Source organism: Pelmatolapia mariae, linkage group LG7 (genome assembly GCF_036321145.2).
Source record: "Pelmatolapia mariae isolate MD_Pm_ZW linkage group LG7, Pm_UMD_F_2, whole genome shotgun sequence".
Taxonomy (NCBI): Eukaryota; Metazoa; Chordata; class Actinopteri; order Cichliformes; family Cichlidae; genus Pelmatolapia; species Pelmatolapia mariae.
In genome coordinates, this window is record NC_086233.1 from 32510623 (window position 1) to 32537616 (window position 26994).

General features: G+C 40.4%; 1 protein-coding gene across 4 annotated transcripts in view; it reads left to right on the plus strand.

The window, feature by feature from the left end:
- Positions 1–26994, plus strand: part of rxraa (retinoid X receptor, alpha a) — a 103613-nt gene that overhangs the window by 14611 nt on the left and 62008 nt on the right. For all 4 annotated transcript variants that reach the window (XM_063478837.1, XM_063478838.1, XM_065471556.1 and 1 more), the window contains exon 2: positions 12755–12868. In XM_063478837.1, the coding sequence (XP_063334907.1) occupies positions 12755–12868 (114 nt within the window). The remainder of the gene's footprint in view (positions 1–12754; positions 12869–26994) is intronic.

Genomic DNA, 26994 nt, shown 5'->3' on the forward strand with positions numbered 1-26994 from the left:
CTGGCACTTATGAAGCACTTTTCTACTCAATTTGAAGTTCTAACATTCACACTGTCCAATGGATCAAACCACCAACCTTTTGAAACGCCCTTCTCTGTCTCCTGAGCCTCTGCTTCCCCAAATATTTGTGTCAGATATGTCACAGATGAATCATGTATTTGCTGTTGTTGTAGATCTGATAGAAAATGCACAGCGCTGGGCCTCTGACCTCAAAACCTGAGGGTCAAACCGATCAGAGCCAAAGGGGCACATGCTGGTCTGGATACTGGTGTTACATTACATCACATTGATTGGCTTTCATTTGATGGAGAATCTCCTGTTAGACAGGAAGTGACAGATTTCAGTCCATTGACCAGCTTTTTTCTCTCTCTCTTACACCCACCCACCCACACACACACACACACACACACACACGCACACACACACACGCACACACACACGCACACACACACACACACACTTATGTTTCCGCTGTGTATCTCCTCTTCTCAACCGACCACAGAGTCACAGTGAATGAATGATTGGTATTCCACATACTGGGCTTCAGGGGATTGACTGAGCTTATGACCAGCTTAGCCTGCAGTTCTGTGCTTGATTGGCAGCTGCAGTTTCCTCAGTGGAGTAGGGTGGATGGATGGTGGTGGAAATGACGGGTTGATGGGGTACTAGTGACATTTTGCATCTCACGACATGCCATCCTGCATTACTCTATAAATGTCTCACTCATACTATTAATTTGGAGCCTGTTTTGGTCAGTGAAAATTTCACCAATTTTATTTCCACTGTTAACTTCTTAACCTTCTTAAATATTATGATTATGACTAGTTTTGACATTTTTTTAATTACTTTTTTGTGGCATCTGCAATTGGTTTGCTAGTGGGCAATCACTTTGCTCTTATTTTGAAAGTTAAATTACCTCGACCCAGCCGGACTGGGTTCCTGTTGTGCCGACCTGCGGTGGGTGTGCCTCCTTCTGCACACACATACATGCAGGCACCACTAGAACGGACCATGCTGTTTATGTGGTGTGTTTTGCATTTAGCCTTCGATAATATGAGCATGAATCAATATATTCCTCAAGACCTAGTGTTCAGGCTTGCCGGCACACTTTTGCTGTCACACTGTAAGTGGTTAAAATACGTGACATCTTTGTTTTTGTAACATTTCACTGTCCTTTGCATTTACCCAGGATAATGGGCAGTGTATGTTACAGCCATTAGCCTGTCACAATGGAACCGTCTCCTGCTGGAACCGTGTCCCCTCCTGTTATGATCATTTTCATGCTATCGCAGGCTTTCGCTTTGTTTCCTGTCTCAGAGGGAACGGCTCGCTCAAGTCTTTAATGCTCTGTTTTTGTGCTCATTGAAAAGCCTCGCTTCCAACCAGCATACAGAGTAGCTACACACTTGCTATGCTGAGCCTCATTCCCCCATGGAAGAGAAATAATTTATAAAATGAAATCTACATTTGTTGTGTAAATGACCACATGCTGTAGGATATTTAATCCTGCCTGTAGTCAATCCCAGTCATGTGACTTGACCTAGTTCTCTATGCCTCCCACTGCCTGTCTCTCCCCTTTTTCTCTCTTTCTCACTTTCTTTTTTTCCATTGACTTGCTCTCCCATTGTTTTTTCGCTGTCCGTTTTTCACTTGTTTTTGCCTCTTCTTTCTCATTTTATCTCCCTCTCATTTTATTTCCCAACTCGTGGTCCATCCACGTGTTGGCAGCTGCTCCTTTACATGACTGATCCAGTGACTTCTCTTTTCCTTATGATGTGTTAATATCTTGTAACAATGTAGCTGACAACTTTGTCCTTGATTATGGACTTAAAACAAACCAACTTCAAAAAATGAGACATTTCTCATATAAAAGATGTGACGCCAACCTAGAGTTATTACTGAATTTATGACTTGTCCTTGACAGCCTACTAGAATTTTTACCAACAGTTTTTTTCTTTTTCATTTGACTTTGTCACTACAGGTGTGTTGGAAACACACTTTTCTCCATGTTTTCTCCTTTTTCTCTGTAAAAACTAAGTCGAACTGTACACGTCCATCTGCCCTTAAACAGTATCAATACGCTTGTTCTCCATTTGATTGTCATGCACGTGCATGCAAATTGAGTTTTGTTTTCTTATTCATTTGTAGACATTTTGTGCGTGTTGTCAGTTTTACCTATGCTAAGCTAAACATTGCTGTCAGAAGCTTTTAAAGAGAAAAAGGAAAGGGGTGGTGTTTTTATTACTTTTCAAACAATACCATTTAGATTGGTGGATAAGATTGATGGATAAACTGACACTTATCTGGATGAAAGCGTAATTCCAGCCAGCTTGGCATATCCTCAACTGGAATGATTTGGTTGCCTCTTGGAATGTGTGGCATGCATCTGTTCCTGAAGAGCATGAGAGATCACTCAGGCTTTGGAATAATACTCCAACCCATAACAAGCCTCGGCTGTTTTACTCACCCATGGAGCACTACACACTTTACATGTCAGTGAATTGTGCATATTTCCCATGTGCTCCAGCTTCCTTCCAAAGTCTAAAGACATGCATGGTGAGTTAATTAGTGATTCTAAATTGCCAATAGGTTTAGAGTGTGCTTGGCGGTCTGTCTCGTTCTGTTAGCCCTGCAATGGCCTCACGACCTATCCAGGATACACTCCACTAATGTCAGCTGAGATCTACAAGCAAAGGAGTGCAATCAGTGGGTTGACCTACCAAGTCTGAAATGAAGTGTAGAATTAGAGATGAAGCACAGAAAAAATTATGAATCGCATGCAGTTGTGGTGCTTGTGGCTTGAATGCAATATTTGTCATGGATTCTAGATGTTGAAAAAAACCCAAACCATTCCTATAAAATGTAATAAAAGTCATTAAGATGAACCTGTTTGCAGTTGAGAGTAAGCATTTGACTGCTGAACAAAAGACTCAGCAAGGTTGGGTTCCTCATAGTATTTCACAAGTTTTTACATAACACGTGTAAAGATCCAAAGAGCAAGTTGAGATCTTTAGCCAGAGCTTTCCTGGAAAACTGAACCTTTCCAGGTATTTGGTAAAGATCAGAGGATTACTTAAACCTTTGGTGGAAAATCAGTTTCATTAAGGCTTTCCAAAGTTTATATAACTGTTCATATATGAGCACACACTCTATTATATACTTATATATTAGATATTTATATATAATATTCATGCATGAATGAAGAACTTTGACTTGCTATGAGTTTTCTGGTAATTCCAGTATATGTGCATTTTTGCTTTTCCCTAAGGTTCAGCACACTTAAGGTATGTCCATAATATCGGACCTGATGCATGAAGGCTTATACTGGAGAGAGCCCCGTTGTCTCCACTGGTTATTTTGGCCCAAACTCTTCATTCCAAAACTTGACTTTTCTCCATAAGCACTGTCTTCCTGTCCAATTCTTTCTAAGTCCAGCTTGGGTCTTTCTGAAATATTGATACTGAATGAGAAGTGTGTATTTTAGAACTGATTTAATGTTGAATTGAAAGCCTGGACAGGATTATGCAAGTATTTTTTTTTCTTTTTTCAATCTGGAGTCATCTGATCCTAATGGAGCTTTGCCGTCAAAGATCTGGAATCAGTATTGCTGGTTTTGAAATTTGCCATTCATATTTAATGGCTCCAGCTTAAAGAAGCATTTTAGACAAAGAGTGCACTTTATCCTTGTTTTTGAAACTGTCTTGCAAGTGGTCTGCCTTGTGTAATTCTTATTCTACTGTATTATGAATTTCACTGTTTTTTATTGTTATGCAGGTTTTTAGTGCACACCCATGCAGAGCAGCTGGAGCACCAGATGTTTTTGTTTCAAGTTTTGAATTATGTACTACTTCACATTAATGTATTTCACATAGGTGACTCAGTTTCTCAACATATGTATGTATTTTTTTGTTATTGAAGTATTTATGAAATGTTGCTATAACTTATTTTTGAAACTGATGTACTTATTCATGAGGGTCTAAAAACATCCAAATTACCGTGTGTGTGTGTGTGTGTGTGTGTGTGTGTGTGTGTGTGTGTGTGTGTGTGTGTGTGTGTGTGTGTGTGTGTTTTTAAAAAAAATGCTTTTATAACAAATTATTTCACTGATGATTAAGAAAAAAGATGTGAGGACGTTGTACAATCTTTTGGTTGTAGGCTGTTAAAAATTGAAATAATAATTTCTGGATTGTTAAAGGCTTTTTACACAGTCTTGTGAGACAGTCCATGTTTAACCTCTATTATCAGTAATTTCAGAAGTAAAAGCTTCTTCTTGCCGGTGAAAAGAAGACATGAAAACACTAAGCTTTTCGCTGTTGTTGAGTTGGTTAGAATTTGACTGTGTCAGCTCAAATAAGACTGGAAGTACCAATAACAAGAATGGGAAAATGCTAATGCAAGTCTTGACTTAAGCAAGCGTAAAGCTTGATTGTTGAATCTGGGTCAGAGTTATAAAACATATTGTTCAGAAGAGAAGAATAGATGACGTCTGTGGCAGCACAGGTCCTTCCTTCTGTTTTGACCATCGTTGTTTGTACATGTTTACATCCTCAGCATGCGGGTTGAAGATGTACTAGGCTGAGGCAACAGGAGGAGGTTAATGGGAGACTGTGTGCTCCTGTAGAGATGGAAGCGTGGGCGTGTGGAGACAATTTAGCAAGCTAACAGGAAGCGTGTTCTGGGACCTTCCGCTAAGACTCAGGCAGACAGTGAGTGGGGCACAGGTCGCTACACAGTACCACACCTTCATTTTGCCAGAGAGCATCTCTGTTCAGCTGTTGGTGCGTTAGATTTTCCCTGCAGAATGTTCATCTGTGTACCATTGTACCCCAGGTCCCACGTAACTATGATAAAAGCTAGAGTGTATCATAAAATGAAACTGGGCTTGAGTTCGTTGTATTACTAAATTTATACCGATACCTTCTGATTAAATTAATCTGTATTTTGTACCTCAAAAATTGTACCTCAACAGGTATTTATTTCTGAAGAAAAAAAAATAAAATAAAATGAAGGAGAGTCACTCTTTCTTATGAAATGAACTAAAATACAATTAACCAATGTAAAAATTAGTGCATGGGATAAAGATTTTCAAAATAAAACACCAGGTCTCTTAAGTTCTAACCGTTCTTTCTTTCATAAACAAAACTGTTTCCTTATACCTTTAAAGTGGAGAGAATTTCACCTTTTGAATGCCTATGGGTATTGACACACACATTTACTTGTCCACATTAAACCTGAAGAATAGTATTTGTTGGCCTCAATGATAAACCTTAAATGCAATCCACAACGCAGTGCCTCACGACATCTTCTTCGGACATAGCTTGTGTCCGCTCCCACAGGTTCAGCCTTTACCACTCGTCCCGCCGATTTTATTACCATGAACTGCTTTTTTTTTTTTTTTCAATTCTTTTTATACACAAATCTGAATAATTTCAGCCATTTTTTTTTACATTACTTTCTAACATAATTTTCTTTGATCACTCTAAAATGTCAACTATGATAAGGAAAAATAAAATCGAGGCCCTGAACTTAGGCCAGAACCGTGTCCAATTGCAACTATTAATCATAGCTAAAAATAGCACTTTTGATGCTAGACTGAAGCCGTGCAGACCAGGGTGAATACTGCAAAGTATGGCCTGAATTTCCACCCATGATCCATTAGAGGAAGCACATAAAACAAAGTTTTATCTTTCCCTTTCTGGTGCTAATATTTCACAGCTGAGAAAGGGCCAGTGTGTGCTTTGCCAAGGGCTGCTGGTGTGGGCAGATAGTCCGTCATGTGAACGGCTACTGTAAAGATCAGCAGAGGGATAGTAGATTTTTAAATGCTTCCTTGTGTCCGTTCCTGTGTGAAAGGAGCCTCTTTTACCCTTACAGCTTTTTCTGAGTGCAATCACACAAATTTGATTAGAGTCGTTTGCCCAAGGAGCTACTCTGGCTGCTGGGCAGCAGTGAGGCCCTTGTTCCCCTATTTGCCCCGGAGAAAGGTTCTGACGTACACAAGTAGCCTTTGAACCAACCAAACGCCCCCCCCCCCCCTCCCTTTTATTTTTCTTCCCCTCTAACCTCATTTACCACACTCTTTTAGTTTTCCTTCCTCCCTCTGTCTGTCTGCTCATCAGAGGCCTTCCACTGGCTTCATCACATCACACTAAGTGAAACCTAGAACTCTTAGATGTGATCATGAACTGCTGCATTTGTGTCCTCTCTGCTGAACACTACTGCTTTGGGATGTTTTATGCAAAAAAAAAAGAAAGAAAGAAAAGAAAGAGAAAATAGCACATGCCTGTTGGAAGCTGTCAGTTAAGTTCAGGTCATTCTATAAATATATTGGCAAACAATGCATGGCTTTTATTTTGGGGCTTTCTGCTAACTTTATTCCTGCAGAGTTCAGCTCAACAAGTAAAGAAACGTAAAGCAGAGTTGCTGCTTGTTGTGTTGAGCTCCGGTTGAGAGTTATGTGCAGACATTGATGCACATTCTTGTCAGCATGACTAGCAAATGTAATGCCTTGTGATTATAAGGTCGATATGGAAGTAAAAAAGCAAAAGTGTTCTAGTCCAACACATTTAAGAGCCAACAAGGTGGTGTAGATTGTAGTGCACACTCCTCTGCAAATATACTGGCAACCAGCAGCTGTTGGACTGATGGTAACTGGTTAGAAACCCTACTGAGTGGTCAGGTGAAATGGAGGCTATGCCTAAACACATCCATCTGTCATTTGCGTTGAATTGTCACACAACTCTTGTGTCAGAACATTAAAGTTTGTGGAAGGAAAATATGACATATATTGAGAACAACAATCCATCCAACAGCTTGTATTGGTGGAGGTGGTGGGTTTGATTTCTTGTACCCAAATTATGTATAAATGAAACGAAAAATAAATATGTCAATTATTGCTTTTGGTTTTGTTGCTTAACATTCCAACACCAACTAATGCAATAACCTGTATATTTTACCTTTCTCTATTGATTAAGTGAAAGTTTTTTCCGTCAATTGTTTTTAGAGAAAAAAAGTTATCAAAACTAGAAAAAGGCTATAGGTTGTAGACAGACAGGCTTCTCAATAACAGCCCTAATGTTACTGTTTTAAAAAAGGTCATTCATGTCAATTCTACCTTTTCTGTGGAGGCTTTGCAGCTTCGAATGTGACACCAAGGCAGTTAGCAGCTTCATTATCCTGACTGTGTGAAAGTGCAGACTCAGTTTCAGACAAAGTAGGAAGGCATGGTTTTTTTTTTTTTTTTGGTTTTTTTTAAGAACCGTTACAGAAAGGTGCTCTTGTTCATTTCAAAAGCGCCTCAGTTTAGGTCTCACAAAACACAGTCGCTTAATAAGTCATTCAATAAAACTGTCCAGTTAACTTTTTTATTGCCAGTCCAGACCTCAGCAGGAGTTGGTTTTGTGACTCACAACTTAAAAGTAAAAAAAAAAAAGGTGTTGCAGATTTTAGTCACTGTTTTTTTGTTTTTGTTTTTTCCCTTTCTTTCTTTGTTGTTGTTTTTCAGTTATGATTAATCAACTTCCTTCCAAAAGTAGTTTTGCTACAAATAATCTTGGCTTGTTGTGGCTGAACCTGAAAATTATGTCTTCCTGCCAAGGTCTTCACAGGTCTGTGTCAGCAGATTTTGCCTTAACCGTTCATTGTGACTAAAATAAGCCTCATAATCGGAAGGAAGAGCAAGTCATTAATCTACAGAATCTGCAAATTTTTGATTTAGATTTCAGTTTCTCTGCTTATAAGCCAAATCAGCACTGATAAAAGGAACTTTTTAGGCTAAAAATTAAATACATAGCAGAGGCCTGCAAATCCTGCAAGTGTGTGATAAGGTCTTCCACTGACCTTATCCTCTGTCTGGTTTGGATACTCAGGGACCCCTGAGGTTTCACTAACAGGGGGATTATATTCCAGGGAAGTAGGAATTCCTCTTATATGTTTTTTCTCCCCAAGTCCACTTGAGGCCCTGCTAAAAAGGCGCATGTATAGTGCCTGTTCAGTCACCAGACGGTAAAGGTTAGACAGAGGTCTGCTCAGAAGCCTGGATTCACTAAAATTTACTCACTTGGACCCAAATGGACGCTTGCATACTCACGAATGTGGAAAGTTTAACACCTGTCTAACGTGGTCAAAGCTGAGGTGAAATTTTAGCCCAGAGGTAGTGTTTCTGAAACTGAATGAGGGCGTGTAATCAATACAGAGAGGCATGTAAAAACACCAAGTGCATTATTTCCAAGTTTGTAAAATATGTCATAGCTATTTTTTGAACAAGCATCATGCTATTATCAGCAAGTAGGTATGGCTTCTAGAGATCATTGATTTTTTTTTTTTTTTTTTGCTTTGTTTTGTCGTAATAGATCTGCCCAGACTTTGCTCTGGCTGAAATAAATGCAAGTTTAATGACATGTTTTAGTACGGCTTCCTTCTTCAAAATAGATTTCATCTAGTGGGAGGGAAGACAGTTTGCTGATGAAGCAAATACACGCAGGGACAGGCAGGCCGCTTTCCATGCTGATGATCAACAAATAAGGGCAGCATTCCTGTCATTTCTGAGAGGAATGCTGCACTCAAGAAATGTTTGATTATCAGTGGATGGATCCTGCGTCTTATATCTCCAAACAGATGGAAAAAAAAAAAGATTTGCATCTGTACACAGGATTTGTTTTATTGAATGGTAACTACAGGCATAAGGAGGCGATGTAGGTGGATGATGGAAATCAGATGAAAGTAAATAGCTACGCTTGATGTGTGTCATTTAAAATGTAAACACAGTGTGTTACAGTAACCTCTGACATAGTGCTAACATAAGACTGGGCAATTAATTTCATGATTAATTAATAATTAAAAAAAAATACATTTATATCATGAGCACCGAAAAAAACCCCTTTTTTTAGCTTAAGGTGGGGCTTCTGAATTGCTGGTATTGCTTTTGTAAAAAAAAAAAAAAAGTAAAAATCAATAAACTGATGCAAGACAAACAAAAAAAAAAACAGGAGGACACTTGGAACAGCATATCAATGTAACTGTATGCTATTTTATACACAGAGAATTCAGTAAAATACATATCTCAAGTACATGTCGGCAAACACAATTGAACAGTTGAAATCTCCTTCTTCCGCGCATGGAGGTTTGAGGCCTCCTTCAGCTGAAGGTGCCAGTCATGATAGTAACAGTTGATGGCTCCCGCGGTCCCATCCTTCCAAGCACTCTATCAGGATCTTATCCCGTGAAGTCCCATAAAGGAAGGGCTTTTTTTATTGCACCTTGGAGATGCATTAGGGGGCCAATGAACTTTGACCTTGGGCTTGTTCACCCTGGCAACATACTGTAGGACATGAACAATCCTTATTCTTCAGGAGAATTCAGCTAGGAACCCTTAAACTCATAAATGCTTGAATGCATTTTCTTCAACAGGCCCCAGTTTGTGAGGTCTTGTAAATTCTGGAAACCTAGTCACTGGTTTATCTGCAGTAAATAAAAAATGTGCTTAAATGAAAATGCTGCAGATTTCACCTTATCAGTGGGTTTTGTTATAACGCCACATTTACACACCTTTGTTTCATTAGAACCTTGTCATTAAGCCTTTCTTTTATTAGCTTTATATCAATAAAAAGCCCTTCTTTCATTAGCAGAACATCTCAAAGGCTTGCCTTCATTAGCACAAGGTTGTAAATGCTGGATGGGATTTCATTAGCAGGCTGTCTTTAATGAGGAAACTCCCAGCGTGTTTACATTGCTCTGATCCCCCATGATGGCTGGAAAGGATAATGCCGATTGGCTGTTAAAGGAAGGTTTTGAGCTTGTCCCTGGAAGATTGGATCATGCAGTTATTAAAGCCAATGAGATCCTTGCCACTTAGAAGTGAAGTGCAAGATCAAACACTTTAGTAATCAAGATCCTGCTTGAGTATATGAACTAAGGCATAATGATGCAGTGCTGGAGAAGATTTAATGACGAGACATGTACCAACCAACCTTTTACGACAGCAGATCCGGAACCTGCACATACATGTCGTACACTTTCATTATGTCCTTCAAGGTTTAAAATGTAAAGCCCTTCACTCAAAATGATTTATCGAGCCAACAGAAAAAAAAGACGGATTCCTGTCAAATGTATCATTCTTGAAGTATTTTTACAGCTGCCAACTAAACATTTGATGATTCATTCCTTTTAATTATGTTTTTTGAGATTTAAACTCAAGTTGTTTATCAGTAGCAACGTAACCAACTTAGTTTTTCCAACTTAGTGTCTTCTTTCTTTCTTTCTTTCTTTTCTTTTTTAACCATTTTTTGATATATGGTAGGTGTTTTTACAATACACACTGAGGTGTTGAGATCATTTTCAGCTTCAAACGAATTTGTCTCTCTTTTGTCTTTACCTCTTCCTTATTCTGTAGTGAAATTTCAGATTGCTTTAACATTACTTTGTCCCGTGGGAACATTATTCCAGTGGATTGCTTTCAGAGTAAGGCTTTTTTTTTGTGGGAGGTGGGTATTGCTGTCTACTTAGTTTACTCCTGACTTTGGAAAAGTGCAACTTGACTGGGAGGTAGGGCTCATATGGAAATGCCTTAATGTTTAGTGACATTACTCGGAGCACTATACCATGTGTCACTGTTTGGCCTCCAGCCCCTTTCTTCAACCAGGAATGTGTCGTGTTTTTGAAGAACTTAATTTGGCAAAGATGGGAAAAATATGGTTGAGTATGGCAGAACTATTGTGTTCCAAGATTCACTCCCTCCCCCTCTCTTGCACCCTTCTTCTCCTTCTTCATGAGTACTGACACAGTTCCTTCTGAAGAACTACTCTTGTGTGTATGTTTGGTTAAAAAATGGTGTGGTTGATTCATTTTGATGTCCTTCTATTCAGCTTGGAAAGAAAAGAAAAGTCATGTTAATTTATTTCATAGTCTACAATAGAATATTCTTATCTGTAATTAATAAGGCCATAAAAGTGATTTGAGTCACTGTGTTAGGGTGGTGATGAGATGGCTTGCACAAATCTATAATCTGGTATATCATATTGAAATGATCTTAACTCATACTTGGCTTCCAAGCTAAGAGTAAAAGATTTAATTGCATTATGGTTTGAACTAATCCCATTAAATTGACAGCGCACTTACAAATCAGAACTTACCCACACAGACACACACACAGAGTCTGTTAGGGTATTGTTTTCTGAATCGCAAACATTTTATTGATGCTCATCCAAGATGCCTGTAATCTTCATGGTTCCCATAAAGCGGGGCTCGGGACTCTTTGCTGTTATTTTAAGATGACATTTTCCAACATCTGATGACAATAGCAATATGATGCTCATTAAACAGTGATATAAGTGATATGCGTGACATGAGAATAAACAGGCTTTATTTTAGTTTCATGTGTTCCTCTTTGCCTGTTTTATTTAATTTGTGATATTCAAGATGACCTCAGTCTGTCTCTTTGCTCTGACTGATCCAGACTTTAATTATCTTGCCAGTCCCTGAATTATCTGTAATACTAATGAATGTGTCGAATAAGAAAGCCCCACCTGCTCACATGTCTATATGATTGCACATGCACTTCCACGTGGTACACACTAATGCTTGCACACCCTTAAAAGCAGGGAAAAAAAATATCAGCATCTCAGACAGCTTATCATGGGGAACTAATTCAATATCTCTTTGCCTGTTTTAAATGTCATTCTCTGAGCTCATCTGGAGTGACATGTTTTTCATGGTGGAAATAAAGGAGCTTTATTGGGCTCAGACAACAGCGATGGGGAGGGCTCTTCCGCTTGCTGCTCTTGATGTTTGCAGAAAATCCAAAAGTCCTCCTAAGGAGTGAATAAAGTTTGGATTTGCAGAGGTCCTCTAATGCCAATAAGATCTGCTTGAGCTACCCTGTCAATAAAGATGGAGCGACTGCTTCTCTGCACACACAGGTTTTCCTTTTGGCTGCGTTGTAGGTGAAGCAAAATACCACTCATATGCCACTTTCAGTCCATTTATAAGAAATAATAAAAAATGGTATCATCATCAATCATAAAGGTTAGTGCTACTCAGTCTGGGACATTTTTGTAATTTGATATTAATAGATTTGTAGTTCTTTAAGCTCCATCATGAACCTCTTGTATTCTTCTCTATTTTGTTTTAACTTATTCATGAAATTGAGGACTTTGGGATAGTATTAGGGTTCTATAATTCAGGACAGATTTCTCCAAACATTGCTGTTTTGAACAATCTAGATTTGTTTGTTGATCTTTTCTTTGCTGGATGATGTCAGTGACTTGTGAGCACTTGCCTGGAGGGGATACAGCCTCCTCAGTTGCCTCATTGTGTCAGATAATGGCTTCCCTATTGAAAATGACCACTGTGACCCCTGAGACAGACAGTACGACGGCCTCCTCCATCCCCTTCAGGCACACCAACTTACTCTGGCATTTTGACCACACAGAGCTGCTAACCTTAGTGCTGTGCCCAAAAGCCTTTTGCCTTTCCACAGACCAGCCCTAGCCAGCGCTCTGCAGGTTCTGTCCACTCTGTGGAGGCTCCACAGGCTGGATACAGACATACAAAACTCATGGGCAGTGAGCTGGCTCAGTGCCACAAGAGAGGTGTTTAGGGTGATGTACACCTGATTACAAAGCTATACATTTTGAGCAGTATGCTGGTTCTGATGGTGACCCAATTACTTTTATGTCAAAGTTTAATCTGCTCTATCATCTTCTCCATATTCCTCCTGTCCTTTGTGTTTAATTTCTCTGTATTTCTTTAATTACAGGGTTCTTGAAGCCCCAGTGCTCTCTAGCTCCTCCGATGCAGCGAGGTCGCTCAGGTGACGCTTGTTCCTGTTTTAGCGGTGTGTGCCCCCTCCATGACCGCCGTCTATCCTCAGGTAACACCAACTTGATAAACTTCTTGTTGATACTATGTTTCTTTGTTCTTTTGTTTGATCTTGGGAAAAATATGAGGGAATACACTGTGCAATCTAACAGGTAAGAAGTCATCTCCAAACCTGATGCACATACACATGTATACACCTCACAACCTCTGGTTTGAGGTGTGGCTCGGGGACCCTTTCAGGCGGCAGTGTTCCGTCTGGTTTTTATGATTAATGGTGTCTTTGCATGTGGAGCCCCAATGATGGACAAGTTAACAGAGGTGCTCTGAGAACGGCCCTCTTCCTCCCACCATCTCAGTCGGCCCTCTCAGGCAAGCAGAGGCTGACTTCAGTGGGTATTCTGAACTGAGCTGTCTGGTATGTGGCTAATGAATAGGGGTCCAAACTGTGCAGAACATGTGGTTAATGCTGATACATTTATCATTCCATCCCTGAGGCTCCCTCCTTCAGCATTATCAGTGCTGTTACCAGCTGAGCTGCCTGCCTTGTGATGAGAGCATGACTTGTGTGCTAGGACAAAGTCACTTCAACATACACTATAAAAAAAACAAACAACCTCTGAGAACATCTGTTTGATTCTTCTGCACAAAGTAGAAGCGTTCTAAAATTATAGGTTTTTTATTAGTTCTGAAACAATTTTCCTAAGCAAAACCTTCATATTTTTTTTAGCCTTCTGTTGTTGGAGAATACAAACATTTTCTGAAAGAAATCTGTTTCCTTTTAGAAACAAATTAGCTCAGAGTTATGATTATTTTGTTTCATTTTGCACTGAACTGCAAATTAATCATAATTCTTTCCTGTTTTGTTTGATTTTTTTCCACCTTTTTTTCTTTTTAAGTGCTCTCAGATGCATCTGAGGAATTCATTTATTGAGGTGGTATATTGGATTTAAAAAATAACGAGTAAATCTTATTAAACATGCTGCTAAATCAGTCGAGCACTGTTGATACGTTTTCAAAGCTAGGGAAAACACCTCATGTCCAAAAACTCAAATAGTTCTATAATCAGTAAATTTGTGTTTTTTTCCTTTTTACACACAATTCGAAACAAAAAGTTCAAGGCTTTGAATCATAAGTTTTGCTTAACAACAAAATCTGATCAGTCTTGTTGTACAATCTGTGCGTGATAACCAAAGATAGTATCCATGCATGTTTCTTTCAAGTCTGCATCAAAATTGCCTTTAGGACTTTCCATATTTTAAATCATCTTATTATATCTGACAGTGAGCCAAAAGAAAAAAAAAAGATGCAATCAAATTTAATAATAAGATTACACTGATTTAATTCATTTCTTTGTCTTGTTGTAGTTGTTACTGCAGTAAACGTTTTCCCTTGAGAATGAGACACATTGTTGTCCTTGAAACACTGAAAGAGCTCAAAAGAAGTGAAATTTTGAATGGAATAATACTGTTCATGTTGTATACAAGATTTATACCTCAATGCTTGTGCAAATTGTGACCTAAGCTTTGTGGGTTTTGTTGTCCATCTGCATGCTATTCTCATATTATTGTATTTCTTAAATGATGCCATGCAATTTAGAACAAACAGTCACTTTAACTCTTGAGTGACTGCTTAGATTTTCCTCATAAGCAGTCAAGGTCACTGTCACCTCATGTCTGTCACACTCTTGTGCAAACCATGAACGCCATGGAGAGAATTTCATTACATCTGGCATAAACGTACACCATGTGCTAAAAGGTAAACGGGTTTGAATTTGGTGGTCAAAGGTCAAGGTCACTGTGACTGCACAGTGTTGGCAGTATTGAATAAATTATAGGTGAATTCTTGCAAAATTTTACACTGCTAACTATTAAAGTAGAATCTTGAAGAGATGGTATTTTATATCCAAAAATTCACTGGCCAAGTGTTCATGGAGGGAGTCTGCGTCTTGTTTTGTTTTTTAACCATAGTTTGTGTATTTATTTAAAATATTATTGATTTTTAGATTTTTTTCAAAATCAATAGTAAATCTTAACTGTCTTCTTTTCTCTTCCTGATCTGTGAAGGGGGGAGAAAATGAGAACCCACTACCCTCTCTTTCACAGGCAAATACTTTCATATGGACAAGTTTCAGCACGATGAGGTGCACAGTTATTCTACCAACCTCGCCCCCATCTTTGTGTATTTTGCAGAGTTGTCTTGATTGATTGCAACATATTTTACTGTCAGAGTTTAATAATGAGGGTGGATGTGTTTTCTGAACAATTGGGACCATCTGGATAAGTTGTGTAGTCTCACTGAAGTATGTTAAAGGTTTTACGTCTTTGTGTTGTGGCTATTTTAAGACTGGTAGGATACCAGGTTACAAGTAACATTAGATTATTTTGTCTGTGTCAGACTCAGGGGCAAATAGAGAAGAGAGGAGGAGTTAGGGGAGTGAAGTTTCTTTTCTTGTTGCTATTCTCGCATGAGTTGTTAAAGTAAATCGGTGGTGTGTTAAGCAGCCAAGAGCACTGGATACCTCTAGAGAAAGTTACCTAACTGTTAAGTCATAGCAGCAGAGGGGTGGCTAGCCGCTCTGGAGTCTAAGTTTATAGACTCTGTAATAATCTGTGGGTCTAATTATGGAATATGTTTCTATAAATTCACCAGTGCCGCTAGATTGTGTGATTGTCCTCCAATCATGATGTTCCAGCTGCCCAACTATAGCCACAATGACAAGTTGCTGTGGGAGGCGTGAGGCGTGTAGGGGTGACCAAGCAGGAGGTTTCTGGGAAGGCTTGCGAGCCTCGCCCGGGGGAGCTGTATTCAGCAGTGATCTGCTGAACTCCGGGCAGCACACTGATGTGGCTCGGCTCCGGTTTCAGTGGTTTTACATTGTTTGGGCTTTTCAAAAACAAACTTTTACTGGAAAGGGACCGTGAGAAATGTAGTATTCAAGACCTCACTTTTCCACAGGATAATGTTAGAAAAAAGGCAAATCATTTAGGGCCTCTTTTCACTTTTTTTCTGTTGCTTTTTAATGAGAACAAGAAGTCATGATGGGATTTTTTTTTCTATTTTGGAAATGTGGTGCATGAGGTGAGCGAGAAGTGTAAAAGAGAGACAGCATTGAAAACAGAGCTTTTTGAAAAAGGCCTTCACAATGCAAGCCTTGTGCTGTGATTTGGTCTGTCCTCACCAAGCTGAGCAGAGGAATGGAAAAGATTATCCGCAGGAATGTCTGGGGTGCCCTCAAACGGAGCAGGCCTCGTGACTGGCCAATGGGAGCGAGGCCTGTAGAGCGGCGGGCTAATTTTTTCCTGATGAACTCAGCTGCCTGTTCCACAATGCAGTCTGATTGCCAGGGCTGAACTCGCATATGGTCCGTGTTTGGAGGGTCCAAATGACAGGACCAATTCTGCCTGGAGAGAAAAGGGGGTGGGGATGTTGGACATAGATGATCACGACTGGCTCCCTCTCTTGTTATTTCATTAGCTCTGGATGTGACTGATGCACCAGAAACTCAATCTGAGTATCCGGCACTACCTGCAGAGATTAACCCTCCAGGTGTATTGTTATCTTGTGATTTCTAACTCTCTATTGATTATGTTTTAATAAGTAACAATTACACATAATACCAAGCAGCATTAGTGTTTAATGCAGCCCTGTTTCATTACAGTGCCTCAGAATTATCTCACTGCCTCACAAATCCTGCCAATTCATTTGGAACCCGTTTTCTATTCTGACTACATGGAAAGAGGCTTCATTATCCCTCCACTTAGAACCAGCCCAGCGTAAACTGTAGGGCTAGTGACACAGCTCCATCTCCATGCAAGAAATATGTGTTTACTTGCTCATTGTTTTTTCTGTGTGTTGCTTTTTAGAATTAGTTCTGCAGAAATACTCCGTGTGGTAGGGCCTCTGGAGAGAGGCAGCATGTGTTTGTGGACCTTGTGGTCACACAGCAGGGTTTTAGAGTAGCGGTTGGGGTGGGGAAGTGGGGTTAACGTCTAGTTAAAGTGGCTCCCGGCTCCTCATATTTCCCATCGTGGGGTCCTGAAGAGGTGAGGAGGGTCATAGGGAGGGAGCTCGTTAGCCTCAGTGTGCTTCGTGCTCCCTGCTCTCTAATTGGCTGGCTGGAGTCAGTGCTGTCCCCGGCTGCTTCCTGCTAGGTCAGAAGCCAACAGGGCTAGAAGCAACTAAGCTGCAGTTTATGGGTCCTGAACCCCATTCATCGGGACAGACAAGTTATTTTTGTATTTTTAATACACAAATTCCAAGAATCACAACTCATCTCATGCTAAGCCCAGTTAATTTCTGCGTGTTTTTACTTGTATGTGGTTTACTTACAGCCAGAGCACTGGTGTTTGTCCTCACTACGATAAGAACTGCCAAACTTTGGAGTTAATTAGATGTTTGAGTTTGTGTGTGTGTGTGTGTGCGTGTGCGTGCGTGCGTGCGTGTGCGTGTGTGTGTGTAATATATGGATGAAATGCAATTGGTGTACAGCGAAAAATTTCACAATGTTAAGACTAAAATATAAAGAAACTAAAATTCCCCAGATAGCTAAATAGATTCTGGTGTTAAATTTAATTCCCATGATTAACACCTTAATTAGTTGAGCCATCAGTTCCACCATAATTGATATTTATGTATTGATTTTTGTGACAGGAGGGTTTTGTGTGTGTGTGTCCTCACATTTGCCCTTCATGTTCTTTTTGTATTGCTCTCTAATAATCTCTCAGCTAGTCCTTTTATCTAAGGAGGATTCACTAAATACCCATAATAACTGTCCATCTGGTCACATGGGATTCCCTAAAGTGACATGGCCCCTGGTGGCCAGCTGCCACAGCAGCTAGGATGCATCTGCAGAGGTGGAGGTCTCTGTGCTGGTACTGAATGCCATCCGCAGCCATCCTCGGTGGGTCACTAGAAATCAGAGTGACTAAGCCTTTGATAACTCTCTGAGCCCTTAATCCCAGAGCAGCACCATCAGAGTGAAATGCTATCTCATTGTTACAGCTCAGACCCATTGGAGAGTGAAAAGAGTGGGCAGCCGTGGACATGGGGGATGGACAGGAGTTGTCATATCGTCGCTGTGGTGCGGTCATTGTCATCTCCCCAGTGGAAATGTGGGTGCTGGAGTTGAGGACTGGGAGTTGAACTTGAATAATTACCTGAGCTCAAATTCTCAAAGGCTCGGAGTTTAAATTTAAATCTTGGTTGTGCACTGGAAGCAGCATTTAAATGTAAATTATCAGGAGTACAGAATAATTTAATGCCTAATTAATCTTACAGTGGAATACAAATTTATCCATTGTTCCTTTCCCCCCTATTTAAAAACCGTGAGGAGTTGAGCAGAAAGCACTTGTTTTTTTGTTGTTGTTTTTTTTAAATTTACTGCTGCATTATATTTAGACTATAGATAATATATTCTCTCAGAGACAGTTTACGAAGATAAGGTGAAACTTCATCCTGCCAGCTGTCCTTGGAATTTATTTTGACCCCTTGAGTGAGAGTAACAGTACAGTATGTGAGGCTTTGCATCTGCATGAAAAAAATGGAGGAAAAAAAAAGAAACCCTGCATTTTTTATTAACTTCAATTAAACATGAATAAGCAAGTTCTCATTCTTGAGGCCCCACGTTGCCTAACACAGAACAGTATGTTAATGACAGCCAAGCACGTCGGTTTCTTCTGGAATATATGGGCAAATTAACCAATGGCATGAATATAAATGAATGCGTGCATCTTGACCCAGATATCTCACTCCTGATTGTATCTCTGCTATGGCTAGTTGATAGAAACTTCCGAATCAGCCTGCAGTGCAGCTTTTCTGGATTCTTGAGCGTGATCCAAAGTGCCCTGTTTATATTAGACAGGCTGACTAAGTGTTGAGGGGCACTGGCCTCATCTAACCATGCACAAACATCAGAGCACCAAGATACAAGAAAATTGCATGTGTCATTTACAAAAGGACACTTAGCCATTATTTACTGTACTATACTCTTCAAAAAATCAGTGAGGATTGTGTTCTTTATGTGCAGAATAATACGTTACAGGCTTGGATAAATCATGCAAGTACAATGGACAAACAATATTTACTCCCAGTGGAAAAAAGCCATGTTTGATAGATAACCATAATAAACAATGAGAGTGAAAAGACATGATTTTGAGGAATACCATCTGTTGTGGCGCCTGTTTTGTTTTTTCTCTGTTTTCTAAGATGATGAAGAATCTTGAAAGCTACCATTTAGCATCTGGATCAACCTAAGATATTTGGATGAGGCCAGACAGAAGGAAGAGGTCAAAAGTCTTATTTTTTCTCTGAGTCATGGTTTCCCTGTTGCTATCCTTCGCTTGCAACATCCAACATGGCTTAGGTCACGATTGAAAGTAACAAGAATGCAGGAGCGTTTAATAACCTGTAATGTATCTTTGCAGTTTCAATGTAGAGTTTGACTTTGTGGAGGTAGACATTCTCATTTTGTCTGTTTTGTCTATTACAAACATCTCCATCATAAACAAAAATGAGATCCAGCATAATGTTACAGCAGACTTATTCACTTCTTGTTTGTTCACTGGCCTGTTTGTCAATGAGGTGGTGAGGGAGCTCAGGTGTCCTTTCAGAGTGCACTTGGGACTCGGTGCTGTCAGGGGCAGTTCTAGCCATTCCTCTGCTCACTATGGTCAATTGCTTCTGTCCTTGTCAATGGGATTTTGGAAAGGCAGTGGCAGCGACAGATCATCCCACTCTGTGCGTCCCCCCCTCCACCCCCAGAGGAGGATAAACAGAGGGGAGAGAAAGGAAAACGGACAGTCAGGGTTGTTGGGGGAGAGAAAGCGAGGGGTAAGGAGTTAGCAGGGGAGAGAGGACGGGGGAGATGACTGTTGGTATTTTGATGCTAAAGTGATTCGACATGCTTGGCATTATAGCTGGCTTGGTGGTGGGGGAAGGGAGAGGCAGTGGAAACGAGCACTTGTATCCGAATGTCAATGAAGCCGATCTCATGAAGTGGAAGGTCAAAAATGTAGCACTTGCCACCTCACCTCGTGCAGGCTCCGCCCTTGGACTCCTGCAAAGGGCAAAACAAGAATTGATGGGTGTAGGTTAGAGAACGAAAGGCCAGAGAGGTCTGTAAAAAAATGTCTGTTTGTATGTGTGTGTATGAGGATGGTGGGTGGAGGCAGGGTGGCAGAACTCTGATATCTCAATGTCACATGTCCCCACTGCACAGCAACAGGCCCATCCGAGTGTGCTAATGCAGGCCAGCACATGCTGGGATGTGAAAGGTGGAGGGAGAAGTGTTTGCAAGTCCTCCGTGCTTTCTCCACAGAGAGCCACTTCCTGAGGTGCATGGAGAAAGCAATTGACGGAGTGATGGTAATGCAGTGCCTAATGGAAATGTCTTGTCGGGACATGGTGTTGGTCTGAGAAGCTGGTGGCCCTCTAGGAACTGGCTTTAGCAGCACTAAAGCTTTAGCCCCTGTTTTGCCAAACAAACAGAACAACAACTGAGATGAAGTCTCATGAAGACCATGGTAATTGGTTTGATTATGAGCAAAATCAAAGTATTAAAGCTAGATTATTACAATTAACATCCCAGTTCCATCCCTCAGTTATGTACTCAGCAGAGACTAGAAGAGCAGGAACATAATCATGCATGTTGTAAACACTCAAACACTATGGCCAGATTACTCAGTCATTGTTGTTGATGGCTCAACAAGCAAGCTCGTGGACTTTGTGCACCTAAAATGCCATAAATTGAATTAACAGCCATACTCTTACCCACTGTCTTTGGGCTGTGAGTGCAGGGCAGACCTGGGGCATTGTTGCAGAAAGTTGACCTTTGGTGTCTGCCCGTGCAGACGGGTCAGTCAATGTGACTGTGATGGAGTAGGGACAGTGGGGAAAGAGCACACCAAACGCCATGGGGGCATTGCGTCCAAAAGTCCATTACAGTCACTGACATTGAGCTAATTGACTGGTGTAGTTGTGCAGCAGTGGTGGCATGACTTTATACAGAGAACGGGCAAAGGAAGAGTCATATTCAGAGCTGGTGGCAGAGTCGGTGAAAGATTGCAGAGTGAGGGTTGAAACTTGATGGTTTAGCATTGACACACCATTGGATGTTATTTATCAGATGGTTTTGCTGTGCGGTTCAGTTAGCCAGACCTTTATGAATCACTATAACAAGTTCACAAACATGTGGGGAGATTGAAAGGGGCAAGCTAAAGCAGCGCAATGAGATAAATTAAAATGGGTCCTGTTTAAAAAACAAAATGCAGCAGATCCAAAACAAGTGCCACGTGCTCATAGGTGCCTGTGTTTGATTTAGAGTAGTGAAGAAAAGAATGAGGTCATTCATTGAACAGAAATTGGAAACAGTCACCGGTCCAGTCTTCTCTGTAATATTGTTTTGTGTTTTTTAGGGGCATAGGGAGGTGGGGTTTGGGTGGGTAGTCAAAACAAGACAAGGGATATTAAGGCAATCATTGTAAGTTCTGCTGTTTTGTTTTTCTCCTTTTCTGACACTTAATATGTGTCACGGGTGTCATATCACATCTTATCCTCTCATGGCTGAAGTAAGAAGGAGTTAATCATTTACACAACAGTTTTGCGCTACATATTATGAAATAATCTAGAAGATGTGGGGCATTTAGTGCCCATCTATTAATGCTGGTCAAGTTAAGAGCTCCTCAGCATCAGAACAAGAGCTTAGTGCCAGAAAGAAAAAGCACTGCAGGCCTAATGCTTTGTTTTTTCCAGGATCAGTCGCTGTATAGCAAGGGTGTCTTTGTGTGCTTGTATTTATGTCTCTGGACTCAAATGTGCATGTACACATGCATTGATGTGCTGATGTACTGTATCTATTGTACTTACAATGTTGTGTTCCTTTCATCTCTTTGCCAGCTGTTGCAGATTGCATTTTAGATTTTAGCGTGTACCATTCAGGGGAGTGATTAGAACGAGCTGAGCCCTCGCATTATTTAACCCCACCCGTCCACTCCCAATACCCCGCCGCATCCGAAATGACTTGGTTGCCATGCTGTGATTTGGTTTTCACCCTTCTATGTGAAGTGTTCATCGGGATGCGATTTTATAGGACATCTATGTCAAAGGCAAAACGAGCGGCAGCAGCTGCCTGTAACCCAAGCTGATAATGAGCGTGTATTTGTGTTTATTTAACACCCTCCCCGCCATCTGTTCCATGTATTGTGATACACAGACGGGGCACGTGTGTGTGAGCCTGATGATTACACAACAGCCGGGCTAGTTTTGTGGTGGCACTGTCTCATCCGACACCAGCGCGCCGCCAGTTCCATTATTCAGACTTCGCTCAGTGGCATGACGCGCAAATCGAAACAAGACAACCAAACAGACTATTGAGTGTCAAAAACACATGTATCAAAAAAGAGAGACACAGAAAAGCTGCACACGGAGTGTAATTTTTATGCTGGTGTGTGCGCGCGGATGCATACACCAGCATAAACACTTGGAGATGTGTTGAATGTGAGCTGAAGTGTACTTAGAGGACAGTGTCTATAGACATCATCATGTTTAATACAACAACAGCTTGCTGTGCTTTCTGGCCTCCATCTGCCTTGCCAGAGGTCACAAGGGTTAAAGGAGCATTTAGAGCTTATGGAAAAACAAATAGGTCTATTATCACCGGTTTTGTTTTGCTGTTATTCAAGCATTTTTGCTTCTGACTACCTGTCCATGTAATGGTTATTTTTGAACGCAACACAATTAGTATGTGGGAGTGCAAACATTAATGCCTAACCACAGCAGTCCTGCAGGTTACATAATGAGCACAACCCTATTCTCTGAGCAGCATGCTAAAAAGTGTATTTAACAGTTTTACAGCACTTTGTTATCTCACTGCATGAATTATGACTTAAGATATTGATATTATCTGAAGAAAGTATGAGAGGTTAACTTTGACCTGCTCAGTGTTGTGAAACTGTGTTATTGATCTTGTATTTCTCAGAATATGACCTAATATGTGTCACAAAATCTTATGCAACCTGTAGATATATACTCCTTTTTACTTATACTGTCTTGTTTACAAAAAGATTTCTGACATGTTCTGTACTTTCACAAAAACAGATTTCACATATACTGTACGTTACTTTTAAAAGTAAGCGCAGGGTTCTGTGAAATGAGGGTTAATATCTAACTATATAACATGTTACATTATTTAAATATGATCATTGGCAAGTTCTGTTAGTAAAAAATAAAAAACTTGAAAATTTAAAAAAGGATCATAGTCTAAAATCAACATCTGGCAGATCATGTCTGACATCATGTTTGCAGTGGTTGCAGAGGTCTTCAGATCCATTTATTGCTAATATTTCCTTTTCAGGATTTAGTTTTTTTTTTACTTCATGTTTGATCCACTACACTAAGGGTAAATAAAAAATAAAAGGAAGTTTTTCTGTTTAAAATTTTAATCGTCAGGTCCAAAACAAGATTACTGACCATACTGTGTATTGTTGCTCAGAACTGCCTTCTGCCCTGCAGTTACAGGGCAGAAGGCAGGAAACATGATGAACAGTTTGCTAATCCATCACGGGGCTACCTTATTTCTTTTATTAGATACTAGTTATATCAGGGCGTACTAAAATCAATTTTGAACAACAACCCCGGAAGACTGATGTACGGTGGTGTTTATACACAATTGCAAATTCGCTGGTGTCAACGTAAAATTAACAAAGAATCCAAAAATATGCAAAAAAAATACTTTGCCTTGTAAAGTTAAAAAAAACATGCTAAAGATGGAATTCTTCTGACATGAGCAAATAATCTGTTATGGCTTTTCAGGTGTTTTCTCTAGCTCTGCCTCATTATGTCAGACATCAACAGGATCTGAAGACAAAAACAGCAGCAGCAGTAAAATATTATTTTTTTTCAATTTCATTTCAATTCAATTTTATTTATATAACTCCAAATCACAACACGCCTCAAAGCGCTTTATATTGTTAGGTAGATCCTACAATAATACATACAGAGAAAAACCCAACAATCATATGACCCCCTATGAGCAAGCACTTTGGCGACAGTGGGAAGGAAAAACTCCCTTTTAACAGGAAGAAACCTCCGGCAGAACCAGGCTCAGGGAGGGGCGGCCATCTGCTGCGACCAGTTGGGGCGAGAGAAGAAAAACAGGATAAAGACATGCTGTGGAAGAGAGACAGAGATTAATAACAAGTACGATTTAATGCAGAGAGGTCTATTAACACATAGTGAGTGAAAAAGGTGACTGAAAAGGAAAAACTCAATGCATCATGGGAATCCCCCAACAGCCTATGCCTATTGCAGCATAACTAAGGGAGGATTCAGGGTCACCTGATCCAGCCCTAACTATATGCTTTAGCAAAAAGGAAAGTTTTAAGCCTAATCTTAAAAGTAGAGATAGTGTCTCTCTCCCGAATCCAAACTGGAAGCTGGTTCCACAGAAGAGGGGCCTGAAAGCTGAAGGCTCTCCCTCCCATTCTACTTTTAAATACTCTAGGAACAACAAGTAAGCCTGCAGTGTGAGAGCGAAGTGCTCTAATAGGGTGATATGGTACTACAAGGTCATTAAGATAAGATGGGGCCTGATTATTTAAGACCTTGTATGTGAGGAGCAGGATTTTGAATTCAATTCTGGATTTAACAGGAAGCCAATGAAGGGAAGCCAAAACAGGAGAGTCCTGTCAGTCCCTGTCAGTACTCTTGCTGCAGCATTTTGGATTAACTGAAGGCTTTTCAGGGAGTTTTTAGGACTTCCTGATAATAATGAATTACAGTAGTCCATATTAGGACATGTGCAACCACATACTATCTGCTAACATGTATTTGTTAGTGGATAAGTGGATTTCCAAGGAATTGTCACTGATTAGAGTGAATTTAAAGAATGACAAGAAAACATGTCAGTGCTCCAAGAAATATTCAAAATGTCCAGTAAGTATGGATGATTGTAAAAACTCCACTGCTGCTTTTATTGGGTGTGCCATATCAAATATTGATAGATGCCAGGAAAATTTCACATAGCACAGCATGCAGTGAGGCAGACCATCATCTGGATTATTGGCAATAAAGGTTTTACTAAGTAAATGGGGAAAACCCATTTCCCGCACAGATGAAACAACAGTCACGGTGTGATGGGAGATGAGGCTCTTGCTAATATCATCTGTTGGTCAAGTAATTATTAAAATTCAGTAAATGTGGAGTCTAACATGCAAAAAAGGTCTACATGAAGGTGTGCGTATATGACATATTTTCTATTCGGCTGAAGCGCTGTAATGGAAAACATATATATTTATCAAAATGTGATAAATATAAGCTGTGAAGAAATTTGAATCAATGTATTTTCACTTGCTATCTTCTTGTGGATATAATTATTATATTTATGAAGCAATCATAATTTATCAAGCAATATTTGTTCATATGGCTCAGCTAAGATGACATTGAAGTTCTTCTGTGTTTACCCACCCTGCAGTCTTTTTAGTTGTGCAAATTGAATTTATGCATAAAGACAGGTGGAGGAAAATGCTTTCAGTCTCTACTTGCCCCTACATCCTTACTTTCCCCCCCTCTTCTTTCCATCTCGCTTCCCCTCCTTCCCCGAACCTTTTCTCTGCCTCTTTTTCTCCATATGATTAGTCCTGAATCATGTTCCAGTGGATGTACTTCTCGGCCAACTAAACTAATAAATACGCTCTACATGATTGATCCTTCTGCCTGTCCTGTTTACATAGTGTGCGCTCCCCTGCGCCAAGAGGCATTGACCTTTCACACACAGGGCAGCTCACCCTCTTTATCTCGCATCATTGTGCAGCTGATGAGTAGATCGCAGCCAATCAGGTGGGAAGGTTTCGCTCACTATAGCAGAGGAACACACTCAGATCTGCGCGAGTGGGGATGACAAGGGGAAGATGGGATGTTTTCCTCCTCTGTTCACAAAGGAATACTTTCACTGCCCCTGGCAGAAGGCTTCTTTATTAAAGGGACCAGATGTGGCAGACAGCAGTGTGTTGTAATGTAGCCACTGTGTCATGAATCAACTGCTCTGTTGATCTTGTGACCAGCCGTGCCCCCCGGTAAACTCCAGAGTTCAAAGGTTGTCTCTCAAGCTTGTCTCTAATCTGCACTCCAAAAGAGAGGAGAGGTCTAAATTGGCCCTCTGTTGGCATTACACTGGACGTACATTTCTGGGCTCATGTTTGACATTATCTGGTACTAGCTCACCAGCTGTGAAGGGTTTCATGTTTTTCAAATTGTTGTCCGTTTCCAGCTGTCACCTTAGCTTCTGGGTACTTATTATGGGTATTTTGCACAGCTTTATAGTATGAGGAAGTAGTTAATGACAGTTATTGTTCTTTGAAAATTTGACCCAAAGAGCCCTTTTTTTCCCTCCTTGAAGGAGTGTTAACAGAGAAATAGAATAGCAGTGATACATAGCTCAAATAATGGAAGATCAGTGACACTTCAAACTGTCAAAGTTCTCTGAACTTTGACACAAGCGATTGAAGCAACAACCAGTGGGAGCTAAGTATACTGTTGATTGACATATGACAGAGTAAGGAAGGTTACAGAAATGTCTGTTATAGCAGCTGTTAGCTGCAAAGTGATACTTGACGGGTGAAAAAAGCCTTACATGTGGAGAAGGTAGGCGCACAGTGTTTATTAGACCTGCAGTTCTATGAAACCATTGTAGAAAAAATCTGCTTTCCCTTTCCCACCTCTGCTTTCCCATCTCTGGTTTCCCATCATGACATCAGCTATTCTTCTGACACCACCCAGCCCCCCCAACATTTGACCTGGTGACAAAAGGAGCCTGTCCTTTTCATCTACTTTTAATCTTACCCTCAGTATTAATATGACTACTTTGGACGTTTGCTGCTTTGAACGGAAGTGACCCACTGCCAGCAGCCAGTCCATTCACATACATATTTGAAGAATGTTTCTGTTTCTTTATTTTTCCTTCTAGCAATCTCCCTAAGGTATGGAGGAAAAGGAAAGACTGAGAAGAGCAAAAACAAAAAAGTGAGGGAGAAAGAGAGAGCGGAGATATTCTAGGGGGGATTGTGGGAACCCACTGATAAAGGCGTGCATCTTAATCCATCCTAAGGCCTGTCTTATGCTGTGCTATAAGCTTTTATGTGATCATTAGGAGTGTGTGCCCTCACGCACATCCACATGCATGCTTTA